This window comes from Anopheles bellator, chromosome 2, assembly GCF_943735745.2.
Source record: "Anopheles bellator chromosome 2, idAnoBellAS_SP24_06.2, whole genome shotgun sequence".
Taxonomy (NCBI): Eukaryota; Metazoa; Arthropoda; class Insecta; order Diptera; family Culicidae; genus Anopheles; species Anopheles bellator.
In genome coordinates, this window is record NC_071286.1 from 28,956,795 (window position 1) to 28,969,442 (window position 12,648).

General features: G+C 51.5%; 1 protein-coding gene across 1 annotated transcript in view; it reads left to right on the top strand.

Moving 5' to 3' along the window:
- The window catches only part of LOC131208249 (amyloid-beta-like protein), a 63,003-nt gene extending 51,157 nt beyond the window's left edge, over positions 1–11,846 (top strand). The window contains exons 5-11 of the mRNA XM_058200902.1: positions 6,039–6,529; positions 6,574–6,747; positions 7,579–7,728; positions 8,923–9,635; positions 9,754–9,898; positions 9,983–10,153; positions 10,223–11,846. Coding sequence (XP_058056885.1) covers positions 6,039–6,529; positions 6,574–6,747; positions 7,579–7,728; positions 8,923–9,635; positions 9,754–9,898; positions 9,983–10,153; positions 10,223–10,324 — 1,946 coding nt within the window. The 3' untranslated portion in view covers positions 10,325–11,846. The remainder of the gene's footprint in view (positions 1–6,038; positions 6,530–6,573; positions 6,748–7,578; positions 7,729–8,922; positions 9,636–9,753; positions 9,899–9,982; positions 10,154–10,222) is intronic.
- Positions 11,847–12,648: the final 802 nt, after the last annotated feature.

Genomic DNA, 12,648 nt, shown 5'->3' on the forward strand with positions numbered 1-12,648 from the left:
TTCTCTTCTGGCTCCCGGCTATCTCGCCAGAGCCATTCGCCATTCTGTGGCAAGTACATCATAGAAGAAAAAAAAAAGTGGACACTCACAATATTGAATTCCAATCAGAAAAGTTTCTCCCAGATTCCCGGGCACAATCGGGCGCCGCAATCCGGTAACTATCGCCAGAAATCGTCGCTGCTGCTTTCGGTGGCTTCGAAAGTTTTCTGAACCGAAGGAAAGAAAAAAAAAACGGAGCAAAAACTAATTCTTAGCTCTCTGCCATTGCCAGGGAAAAGCTCTCTCGTCTGGCCTGGGGCTTGTGTGCTTTGCGACCGGATGGGAACTTTTCGTGAAGCAATTTACTTGTTAATATCGGGCACCGGCAGTGACGCCGTTAAACGCGCCCAACTTGGCAACGAGCGATTTTTTAACGTTTACACAAAACGAATTACTCAGCACGCGCGAAAAAGGAACGACGGAACGTGTTGGGGTAACATTTCAAACTTCAACATGTGTACCGGGAGCCGGCCGGCGAAAAGGGAGAGAGAGTGTGTTTGAGGAACGGACAAAACAAGGCGAAGAAAATGCAGGAAAAGTTATCTAAGTTTCCCCCATAAATCACGCACCGAGCGAGATTTTCCAGGCGTCGTTCGACGCTCATGTGAGATTTGGAGGTTGGTTCGCTGGCGGAGGGTTATGGCATTTTTCATTTTCAGAAGACCACCGAAAAAAAAACAACGTCCAAATTCACCCAAGAACCGCGACGAAGCCTGGTTTCGTTGAAGCGCCAACCGAACCGAACAGTTTCTGGCCGTGCCTAATGGTCTTAACCTTGCAAACACGGGGGCGCACTGGTGGAAATGTAGAAAGTTGTAATCCACACAGACACACAGCACACGGCCTTGGCCCGACGGGCCATGAATCAGGCCCCCTGTTACCGTTGAACCGGTTAGGTTGGGTTGCCTTCCGCTGAATTGATGTGCATTTATACTTAAGAATTCATGACGCAAGAGTTCCCGCGGGGGGTCCGCAGGTGTCTTCTGGAGGCGCGCACTATAAAGAGAGACGGGGAGAGAGAGAGAGAAAGAGAGAGAACATGCCTCGGAGACCCACGAAGAAGACCCATTTCCGTGGCCACGGTTCCTGGGTTTGATATCCTGAAACTACCACAACTTCGGATGTACACACTACGGTGCACCTCGTCGATAATGGGGCCGGGCAGGGGTTGGGTTGGTGGGCGTCGACCTCCGGAAATGAGACGGTGGTGGTGTGCGACCGAGGCTTCGGTCCCGAGGACACGATATCTCATATCGAAAAGACTTTCGGAGCGAGGATTGTGGTCCTTGTGGTCGGTTGGTGCAGTAATTTAATGCCATAAATTTTTGCCCCTGACCCCGGTTCTCTCTAGAGGGAAGTGGCAGTGGTTCCGGGGGATTGCAGGACGTCTTAAAGATGCTCTTCAATTCATAGACGATCCGATCGACAGGATGCAAGGGCGTGGGCCAGGGCACGACCACGCCGGAAAGCCATTTCCCTTCTGCTGCTGGTGCTGGCGGTTCTCACCCGTTGGAACTTCGCCACGCACCGCGCATCCGGAAAAGGTGCTTCTCCGGTATGCCTTGGCAACCGCAACACGACGCTAATGTAATCCGGAAAGTAGGAAAGCAGGTGAAAGCGAAAAAAGAAGGACCCCGGAAGGACACGACACGACTGGTTCAATTATTGTCGGCGCTCAGTTCTGCGTCGTGGGTCAAAAACGGATCGTTTCGAACAACTTAAATGGGGGCGAAATCCAATTTTAAACATTCAACAGTGACCACCGGAGCAAATGCCATACTTATCGGAGCGAGCCTTACCTGAGCGTTCACCGTTGCCTTCAATGGTCTGCACTAACGAGCAGCTTCGATCGCCAGATCTGGGGTTTCCCGGGGAGCGCGACAAAACGGATCCGATAGCAATCTGCAATCCGATTTGGTCACCAGCGACATCGGGAATCAGGAGCGCACGTGACTTCGTTTGCGATAAGTTTCCGTGGAGTTGGCGCTTCGCAAAAAGGAACCACCCCGAAAGCGATTCTCGGTATCGGCTCTACGTCGATACTACCGTCTAACGAGTTACCAGTATGTTAAGCTCTAGACCATTAACGCTCTAGTTCAGTTGGCTGCAGTCTACGCTATTGACTGTAACAACATAAAGTTGTCATGATAATAATAATAATAACATTCATTAATTTACAAACACCTTCATTACTTGTGATTTGAAATATTTGGATAGAACAACCCTTTGGGCCGGGTGTCATCGAATGGAACCAAATCTTAAATGTAAATAACAAAACGCCACCTGATTTGAGCGCCAAACAAACGTCAATCAGCAACAACGGCTTCCGGTAGGCACATGGAACGATGTACCGTTTCTTTGGAAATCATCTCGTCCACATCGTCGTTGGGAATTCCGAAGGGAACATCGTGCCCGAAAGCGGGGGCACCACCGCGGCCGCCCTCGGTTTCCGGTTCGAACCGCGACCTCCAACGCTTCGCTCACTAACGGACCGATTTGTTGCTGGGAGTTGTGTTGAGAACGCATGGCATTGATTTTATCACGCGCCCATTTCCATTTTCCGCCGCATTCACCTTTGCGTTTTCCTTGAAAAAAAAAACGAGCGTGAAAATACGAGGCCCCAGATCCCCGGAAGTGGGTACGGGGCGCTCACCGTAAGGACACTCCCGGGCACCGGAAGTGAAAGACTTACGTGTTTGCGGTGGTTGGGTCTTTCTTTTTCGCCCCCCGCCCCACGACGGCGTAGCAAATCAAACGAAGTTTTGTCCGAAGCCCTGCGAAAAGCAGGGCCCGGAAAATTCCACCCGAGGGTCCTTGAGGTGGGCCGGTAATGGAACCGGTGCAACTTGCTCCTTTTACAGCGGTGCGCCATTTGCTCCAAACGAAGTGAAGCTCGAACGTAACTCTTTTATATTTGTTGACCCTCAACTCCGACCCGAGCTTGCCGAAGGAGAAACTCATGTGGCAGCGTACTGTGCTGTGCCCCGCCAATTTATGTACTTTCGATGCGAAGCTTTTTATTTTCCCGTGGCCGAACTCTAAAACTTCCACCCGTGCCGGGGTTGGTTCGTTAACCGTCAATCTTGCCGTGGGTAAGGCTTTCGTTCGCTTCCCGGGCGGCGGCCCCGCAGTGAAAACCGCCGAGGCGAGGAAGTAAAACTTTCGAGAACGCCAGAACGCCGGAGTGGATGGAGTTTTCGTGTCGTGAGCATTACCGGAAACCGGAAGTTCCAGATTTACCAGATCGGTGCTGCAACACCCATCGGACGGGATGGGGACCGCTGGTGATTGTTTTTGTGCACAACCCAGGTCGACCCCGCAACCGCAACGCCGCCCTCTCTCTCTCTCTCTCTCTCTCTCTGTGGGCGCAGTTCGGTGCAAGTTGCAAACCTGCAGTCGATGCAAATTCCGAGCGGCCTTCACTCGGTTGGGCTGTCGGTGTCAGCGTAAGGACTTCAAAACGTCCAGCTGACCGATGGAGCTTCGAAAGGGTGCTTCGTTCATGTAGGTAACAGGATTTCCCTCATTTGGCAATGAACGACAGGGCAATGAAAAGTGGCAGCGGACTCGCCGACTACGATTCTCCGACTGATGCACCGGAACGGAAAGCATAAAAGTGCAGATAACGAAAAAGGAAAACTCTACCGAATCGCGCACCAAATGGTGGTTATTAATTTCTTATCAATGCGATGGGGCCACCATTTCGGAAGAAGTCGGAAGTCGAAAAGAATGGCATCACGGGTTTTTTGTGGCACTAAAAATTAACACAGCACCGCCAACGGGTGTGTAATGATAATAAAAACCGATATCCACTAACGAGAGCCATTGATGACAGCATACACCCACAGACACACATCGGAAAAACGGTCGGTTGTAAAAGTTTGACATTTTCCCATTTCTGTGGTGGCAGATTGCTGGCGAATGTTTTTCAACTCTCTCTCGGCGGGCAGCACCGTCGTTTGTGGCACACGACATCAACGCGCGGCGGGAGGTCATTATCATCAGCCAGTAAAACTGTGGCACGCGAACGAACACACCACCAGCAGGGATACCATGGTTAGACACCGGGAAATCCATAAAGCGGCGGATGTGTCCTCCGTTTCTTTTGACCAGCCCCAAGCACTTTGGCCTTAGGTGAGGTCCCGAACCGACTGGTGTGGATGGGCCAAACAAAAAACAACAGATATCATGTAGATCCTGCATGCACCGGCAAATATACAGTGACGGTCATAATTTTCAGACCACTGAATCTGTTGACGTGTTGAGCAGAGAGCAAATGCTCATAAGAGTTAGAAAATGTGTAAACTTTTCCGAGTTCGGAGAAAAATATTCAAATATTTGACTCGATAGTTTCGATATTATTTGGTCATGTTCTTGTTAGAGCTACTAAAGTTCACATTCATTGCGTGGCTAATATTTATTCCAGCTTCAATACCATAAAGGACAAATTCGTAGAACAAAACAAGAATTCGACTTAACTTAGTGATGGCTTTAAGAGAATGAGCATGCGAATTGAAGTGTATGTTGAATTAAGTGTAGTGGAGTAAAAGAAGCTCTTAGAAAAGATAATTAACGATGAATTAAAACGTGAAAGTGACATCCAATAACGCTTTTTTCTTGCCGTGAAAAAATTCTTTTCTTTAAAGAAATGAATTAGAAAACAATCCTCAAAAGCCGTATTCCGATTTTCTGAGATACGAGTGAGTTTATAGAGTTCTGATTTTTGCTATCCGGCAAGATTCACTGCAGAACGGCAGTGATTCTAAACTTTTGACCTCCACTGTAGGTAATCGATCGAGAAACGATTGCCCTTACCGTTTGCCGGCGCGAGGACTCGGCAGAGCTCTTTGGATCGTGCCCAGAAACGCCCAATGATGATGGCTAAAATTCTGAGCACCACGCAAGAGCATGAGCACTCCCGGCTACCGAGGCCTTCATCTTCGAGGCCCCGTTTGGCGATCGTAAAACGACTCGCGCTATCAGTCAGCGAGTCTCTGCTACCGGAAGGAAAAACCCACACTTTCTGGCCAATAAAAGAGGGATAAATAACAAATGTGTGTTCACTTTTCCGACCCAGCGGCTCTGGCAACGTGAAAACAAAATGGACGACCACCACTCCAGGCCACGGCTTAGTTGCAAAGGAGGACGAGCGAAAAAAAAGACCAACCTATGGCAACCAACTACACGGAACCAGCAGCGCGCGACGTGCTGCAAGTGTCCCAAGTTGGTCAACTATTTTCTAGCCGAATGACCCGCAACCCGGGCCGTGCCACGGTTCGGTCGCTTCCGGTGCGCCCCGCCGTAAGCCTAACGAATCGATTGGCGATAGATGGCCGGCGAATGTCCCAAACGTGTGTGCGAGGCCATTTGGTAGAAAAAATCAACCGATTTTCGTACGACCTGTCCCTGCGTGGGTCGGTTCCGGTTCCGGGCCGGGGCGGGTGAAAACGATTAATGGGCTTGACATTTGTTCGTTTTTTTTTTTTGGTTCTTGCTCTTTGACTTGCGCCACTTTGTCCGCCATTTTGCGCCAATCCACAGTCATTTTTTTTTTTCACCGGACGCTGACACCGCTGGGAAGGTCATTAGGAAAGGGCAGGACCTGCGGTGGAAGGTTATAAAGACATTGAACCCTCTTCGCGCCGTTCCGTGGGATTCCTCGTGTTTATGAGTATTGTGTAGCAATGGCTGGGTGTCTGGGTCCTGTGGACCTGAAGGACTTCCTGTACTCGGCCTCCCACCGAGGGCGGGATTAATGACGAGCGGGTGACTGATTAATGGTCAACACTTTATCGCTTAATCGAAACCCATCATCATCATCATCATCAGTAGCATCATCGTCGTCGGTCTTCGGTTGGGTTCTAAATTAGGAGCGCGTTCTCCGGGAGTCCGCTCCTTCAAATAGTGATTTGGGCACGTGATTTAAAATGGGGTTTCTGTGCCTGGCAGACCGCAGTTACTAACCGTAGATTATGTTGTCTTCGCTCTAACCTCCGCAGTGCCGATGAAGGTGAAGAAGACGGATCTGCCGGTGCTGCCGCAGGACACCGACATGTTGCCACCGCTTGACGATGGGTCCGACGGTTCGGTCTCGTCGGACAACAACTCCGAGGACGAGGAAGATGACGACGATATCGACGACGAGGAGGACGAAGAGATGATGGGCGATGAGCCGATCGAGAGCGATGACGACGAGTACGATTCCGAGGAGGACTTTGACAGTGGCAGCGATAAGCCGTCGGACGCCGGGTCGGCCGACACTGGGTCGGCGGCCTGGGACAGCTTCACAACGCCGCCACCGCTGAAGGACTCGAAGAAACAGGACATCGGTGGTCCGATCGGTGGCGGCGGCGTGTACGGTGGGGGGCTGCCCAGTACGACCGAGAAGGTGTCGGCTGCCGACCTGATAACCACACCCATCACCGCGATCCCGACGCCGGACCCGTACTTTACGCACTTCGACCCGCGCAACGAGCACCAGAGCTTCAAGGTATGTGCGAGCCCCGGAGTTGGCGTAGTATATACTGTTCGTAGAATTTGCACGCCGAATTTCAGGAAGCCCAGCAGCGGCTCGAGGAAAGCCACCGCGAGAAGGTGACGCGCGTCATGAAGGACTGGTCCGATCTGGAGGAGAAGTACCAGGACATGCGGCTGGCCGACCCGAAATCGGCGCAAACGTTCAAGCAGCGTATGACGGCCCGTTTCCAGGTAAGCTGGCTTTCGTTCAGATTACGTCCCGGTCGGACTTGCTGCCGTCGGCCATCATCTTCCCCGTTGCATGCCCGGATGGCCGATGCAGATTGTCCGGCGTAGATTGTACACTGTGGTGTGTAGTTGCCAGTAAAACCATGTCATGATTTTTCATTCTCTTCTTCGATCATACGTCGCACCGCTTTTGGGAGATTCGGACCGGGATGGCACGGATCCCTCGATCCCTCGACCTCCGGAGAGTCACTCAAAAGCGATAGTTTGGACACGAGAGCATGCGACATTCGCGGAGTAGTGCACTTTCGATAGAGCCAACAGCCGTAGATAGAGTAATCTGTTTGGCAAACAAACGAATACTTCACTGGCGCGCTGTCCGCAGTTCTAGCTATACGCTTGGGCCCAATTTATCGTCCATCCTGGGTTCGCTTTACGCGAAAGCCTTATCCACATCACGGATTTCGTCCAATCTAAAACGCGAGCGGCAACCAAAGCTAACGATTATGGCGATCATATCCGAACGATTCGGTCGTGCTCGCTGAGCTCGATGGTGGAATATTTCGCACGTACGCGGCCACCGTGTTTTTTTTGCCTGTTTCGTGAAGTGTTCGTTCGTTTGTTCGGCATGTGCTTTGTGCTAGACATGAGGCGGTGTGTTAGTTTCGTAGTGGTGCATTCCGTCCGACGGACCAAATAGTAGCACATCCACACAGATTTAGAAAAACAGAACAACTTAAAAAAAATGGTGACATGAGTTTAACGGTCCCGTTCGTAACTAAACTCTGGGCCCCCCGCAATGGTGGCCTCCGTTCTGGTTTTGGTGTAATATTTTAGACTTCTGTGCAGGCACTGGAAGAGGAAGGCAACTCCGAGAAGCACCAGCTGGCGGCCATGCACCAGCAGCGCGTCCTCGCCCACATCAACCAGCGCAAACGGGAGGCGATGACGTGCTACACGCAGGCCCTCACCGAGCAGCCACCGAGCGTGAGTATTACCGCACAGGACCACCAACGGTTCCGTCCCAGTTTTGATGAAGTTTGAAAACATGTCTCAATGCTAAGAGACAATGCCATAAAGAAATTAACAGGCGACCAGACTCTGTTTTCTGTCTTTTCCCTTTGCATACCTTCAGGCGTTTTTGGGCTTTGAGTGCCACAACACTGATTGCTAAGGCTCCCGGCTCTTTGCTGCTGAAAAAAGTCGGTCCAAAAAGTTTCACTGTTTGCAGCACTCGCAATTAGAGGGTCTCAAATTCAGTGACAAGTGACGAGTTTGTGCACTTACAAGACGGTCGAATAAGCGAATACATAAGCCCCTTGAACCGTGTCGCTTGTAACATTTCGCAAAACTCGCAACTAGTGCTTTGAAAGAAGTCGCCAATCCGATTACGCTTTCCCTTGCCCTATGCAAAGTGTCCGTTACATGCATTGCAGATAAATAGATGATGCTTTTCACAGATATGGAGAATCCAAGTGTAGAGCTGAGACACTTGTGATTGCAAAACTTGGTACCCGAGCCGGTGTTGACCAGATTTAATTAAAACTCGAAGAAACAGAAACGAAATTTTAATTGTAAAACAAATGATTACTTTTTCCGCGCCAACGATAATCTGCGGCCCTCTCGGCGCGCCATTAAAATGGCAACCGGTGGTGGCATGGTGGAGGATTTTCCACAGCGCCGACTGCTAATGGGTGGGTAGAAGTTTTCCGTAAGCCCTCCCCCGTCGTGTTTCGTGTCGCCGGAACACGTTGGGTGGGGGGGAGTGTCCTTTTTTTGCCCGCGACCCCATGCACATGTCGCCCGATGCATCGTCACATATGATGCAATGGCGTTTGGCGAAATTTTAATGAACTTTGTCGGTCCCTGTACGTGTGGACCACCGCCGAACTTTCCGGATCGAATCCGGGTCAGATGGATGGGTCACGTTCTCGCTACGCATGCTCCCCGGGCACGTGCCCCGGTGGCCGTGCTGCGCCGAGCGAGTGTGCAAACTTTGCCATTGTTTAATTATCTTCGGAGATTGTTTTTGGCTGATTGCAGGGCACCGTTCGGTGCGGATAGCAAGATGTAGCTGCTGACATACTTTTCAGACTGCAAACAGTAACGGGGGGTGGCCAGGCCGGCAAGTATTGATTTTTGCTTCCTCTTTCTCGGTACCTCGGCACCAACTACATCCAGTCGCATCGCGTGGAGAAGTGTTTGCAGAAGCTGCTACGTGCCCTGCACAAGGATCGTGCCCATGCCCTATCGCACTATCGCCATCTGCTGGGCTCGGGCGGCACCGGCGGGCTGGAGGCGGCGGCCTCCGAGCGTCCCCGTACCCTGGAGCGGCTCGTTGACATTGACCGGGCCGTCAACCAGTCGATGGCGATGCTGAAGCGCTACCCGGAGCTGTCGGTGAAGCTGTCGCAGCTGATGGACGACTACATCCAGGCGCTGCGCTCCAAGGACGAAACGCCCGGTTCGATGCTGGCCATGACCGAGGAAGCGGAGGCCACCATCCTCGACAAGTACCGTGCCGAGATCGAGCGTAAGGTCAGCGAGAAGGAGCGCCAGCGGTTGGCCGAGAAGCAGCGCAAGGAGCAGCGAGCGCAGGAGCGCGAGAAGATCCGCGAAGAGAAGCTGCGCCTGGAGGCGAAGAAAATGGAGGCCGCCTACAAGCAGCAGCAGCAGCAGCAGCAGGCTCAACAGCAGCAACAGCAGCTGCAGCAACAACAGCAACAGCAACAACAGCAACAGCAGCAGCAGATGCAACAAGCGCAGCAACAGCAGTCCATACAAACCCAGCAGCCGTCGCTGTCGGAGCAACCGCAAACTCAGAAACAGTCGGACATGGACGTGCAAAAGGAGACCGACACCACGAAGGATTACAGCGAGGATGTGGTCATCACGTAAGTGCGGGGATTTCGCCCCATAATGGGCAAACGATTGACGAGCCCGGGGTGGGGGCTGGTAGGAGTCATCTGTTCCATATGACTAATTAATGGTGTGGGGATGGTTGTGTTACAGAAGCCCACAGCCGACGGCACTGCCGACCGTCGACGACGAAGCCGTACAGCGGGCCGTGGAGGAGGTAGCCGCAGCAGTCGCCCACCAGGAGGCGGAACCAAAGATGCAGCACGTGCTCGCCCACGATATTGGCCACGGTGAACCGGTAAGTTCGATGCGAGGCCGAGGCCGCAAGGAAGTGCGCTTGAATGGAAATTAATGATCCCCCCTCTTCTACACACCCGGACAGAGCTACTCGGTGCGGCGTGAAGTGTACAGCTCGCGTGACAGCAAGAACGTCTACTTCACGGTAGGATTCGCCGGTGTCGCTCTGATGGCGGCCGTCTTCGTCGGTGTGGCCGTGGCCAAGTGGAAAGCCTCCCGATCGCCGCACGCTCAAGGCTTTGTCGAGGTTGATCAGGTGAACGATTGACCTGCCAGTCCGTCCGTGACGACAGTCCAATAACCAAGTTACGATTCTGTCCCGCAGGCTGTCGGAGCACCGGTCACCCCGGAAGAGCGACACGTGGCGAACATGCAGATCAACGGGTACGAAAATCCGACCTACAAGTACTTCGAAATCAAGGAGTAAAGTGTCACGTCGTTACACGTGCGAAGCTAAAGCGCAGCCGGGAAGCGCAGCCCGGTCAGTGAAGATCCTGGTAAGTGAGACAAGAGCAGCGGGGCAGCAAAAGACAAAACAAAACACGTATTAGTAGAAGTCAGCGGTAGGCGAACCGAGCGAACAAGCAGACGGAAGTACTAAAAACGGCTGGCTGGCTGGCTGGTCGGTACCACAAACCTAACACAACCAACCAAAGTTCCAGGAAGTAGCCCGTGCGGGTGGCAAACATTTTGACAAACGAACGGACAGCTAAATACGGCCATTTTTTGTATCCCCCCCCCCAAAACGCGCCGACGAGGCGAGTATAAACAAACTCTGCTTGTACTAAAAACGGAACGGAGCGTAGAATTGAGTATCAGTGTGCATGTGGGATGGAGGCAATCAAAGGATGCGCTGGTGGAGCTTGCATCCTGCCGCGTGAGACGCGTTTGTGGCAACAGCACACAACGAGCAGACACACGCAAACTCACACAGTTATCTAAGTAACGTAATGTAATGACTAAAATCTAAGTAGCCATCGGTCCACACAAGCAGAGGCGCGCGCTGACGACGCCGAATGGTGATTTGGTTCCAAGTGTAGCCTTTTGTGTTTCTGTCCATGTCCTGGCGGAAGACGATAGCCGAACCGGTGAGGTGAGTTGTAAAATTGTTTGTGTTTTGATGAGAGTGTGATTTTGTAGCGGCATGGAAGGCAGAACCCTGCGCAGCACCCCGTTACGATTCCGGTGCTGGTAACAGACCGCTGCACCCGCTACTTACGCTGCTGCGTTTTCTGTTTCCTTTCCTCTTCGAGTCTCGTCGTAATCTAAGAACGCGCCTCCCCCCAGTTTTGTCTCACGCATCTCGCGGCTGTCCTCGAGCATGCGAAAAATGTAGGGCGCGATGCTACCAAAGAATATGAAGAAAGTCACAGTCACTAAAAGTATAGTCGAAACTCTTGTGCTGCTGCTACGTTAGAGGCTCTCGTTAGTAAGGAACAATAAGGCGAACACAAACACAAACACAAACACACGCATACTCTGTTTCTTTTACTCTCTCTCTCTCTCTCTGAATACGCATCCTCTAGTCCTGAGAGCAATAGCAAAGCGCGGTTCTGTCCGGCGACAGAAGGCGTGTGATCGATGGCACACACTCGAACACGATACACGGGATAGTTGTATAGCTAAGTAGCTAAATAGTTATTAATTTTCTACGGTCGACCCCACACACACTCCCACACACAAACACACACCTCACGGGGGGTTCAGCGCTACAGCCGACTCTCCTACAACTCTCCGCTCTCTATAGGCAAGTTGGTCACTCGCAGAGCTCTAGCGTACACTAGCGAACCGTTTAAGGATCAGTCGCATTCGAAGCAGCAGCCGAAATAATAAAAAAAAAGCCAACCGCAGCGCAGCAACGCTTACACACGAAGCCAACACACCCACACACGAACACTACTTCTCATTTGATAAGCTTGTAAGAATATACATGCATAAATAAACGTATATATACAACAGAAACCACATTAGAACATTATATATTCGCTTCACACCACGATCGACGGTGCGGCCGGCTCGGCGAAGGACCCCCTCCCCGCCGGGCTCCTGCAATGGAAACAGCAACAGTGGAAAACAATAGCAAGCAAACCGCAACAACCGCAACAACCGATAACACGTGGCGTGGAACAAGGGAGGACACAACGCCACGTAGTAAAGCAAAACACAACTATTTGAAGTATTGTATACATATATTTTTTGTAATACACACCTGCTATACGCTTTCATGAAATTTCATATTTATACCTACCTAACGAACAAAAAACAATAACAAAAAGCGAAGGAAGCAGAACAGGAAGAGGACATTAAAAGAAAGCACGAAGCACGCAGCTGCGCTACATATATATATATATTTACAAATGAACAAAAGTGTACCAAACAACCAAGTGGAAAGCGAACAGCGTCAGTTCAGCCAAACACATCACCAAACACACAGCACACATAGGAAACGCGGCCCTTTGGCTTTGGCTGACCCGCAAAGCACCGTCAGGACCACTCCACTCCGAGCCACCACCGTGGTGTGTGGGTGTGCCATCCTTTCCCCAAATAAAACAAACAAACGAGAGCTTCTTCCCATCAACATAGCGTAATCACATTTACACAGTCACGCATCCACACGACACCAGTAACCAACCGATCACACCTGTCAGGTTGCCGGAAGCCACCAGAGAGCGGGCTTCCGGAAGGGCTAAGATATACTAGTTTTAGACAGCACTCTCGCGCCCTCTCTCTCTCTTTATAGCCCCCGGTTTT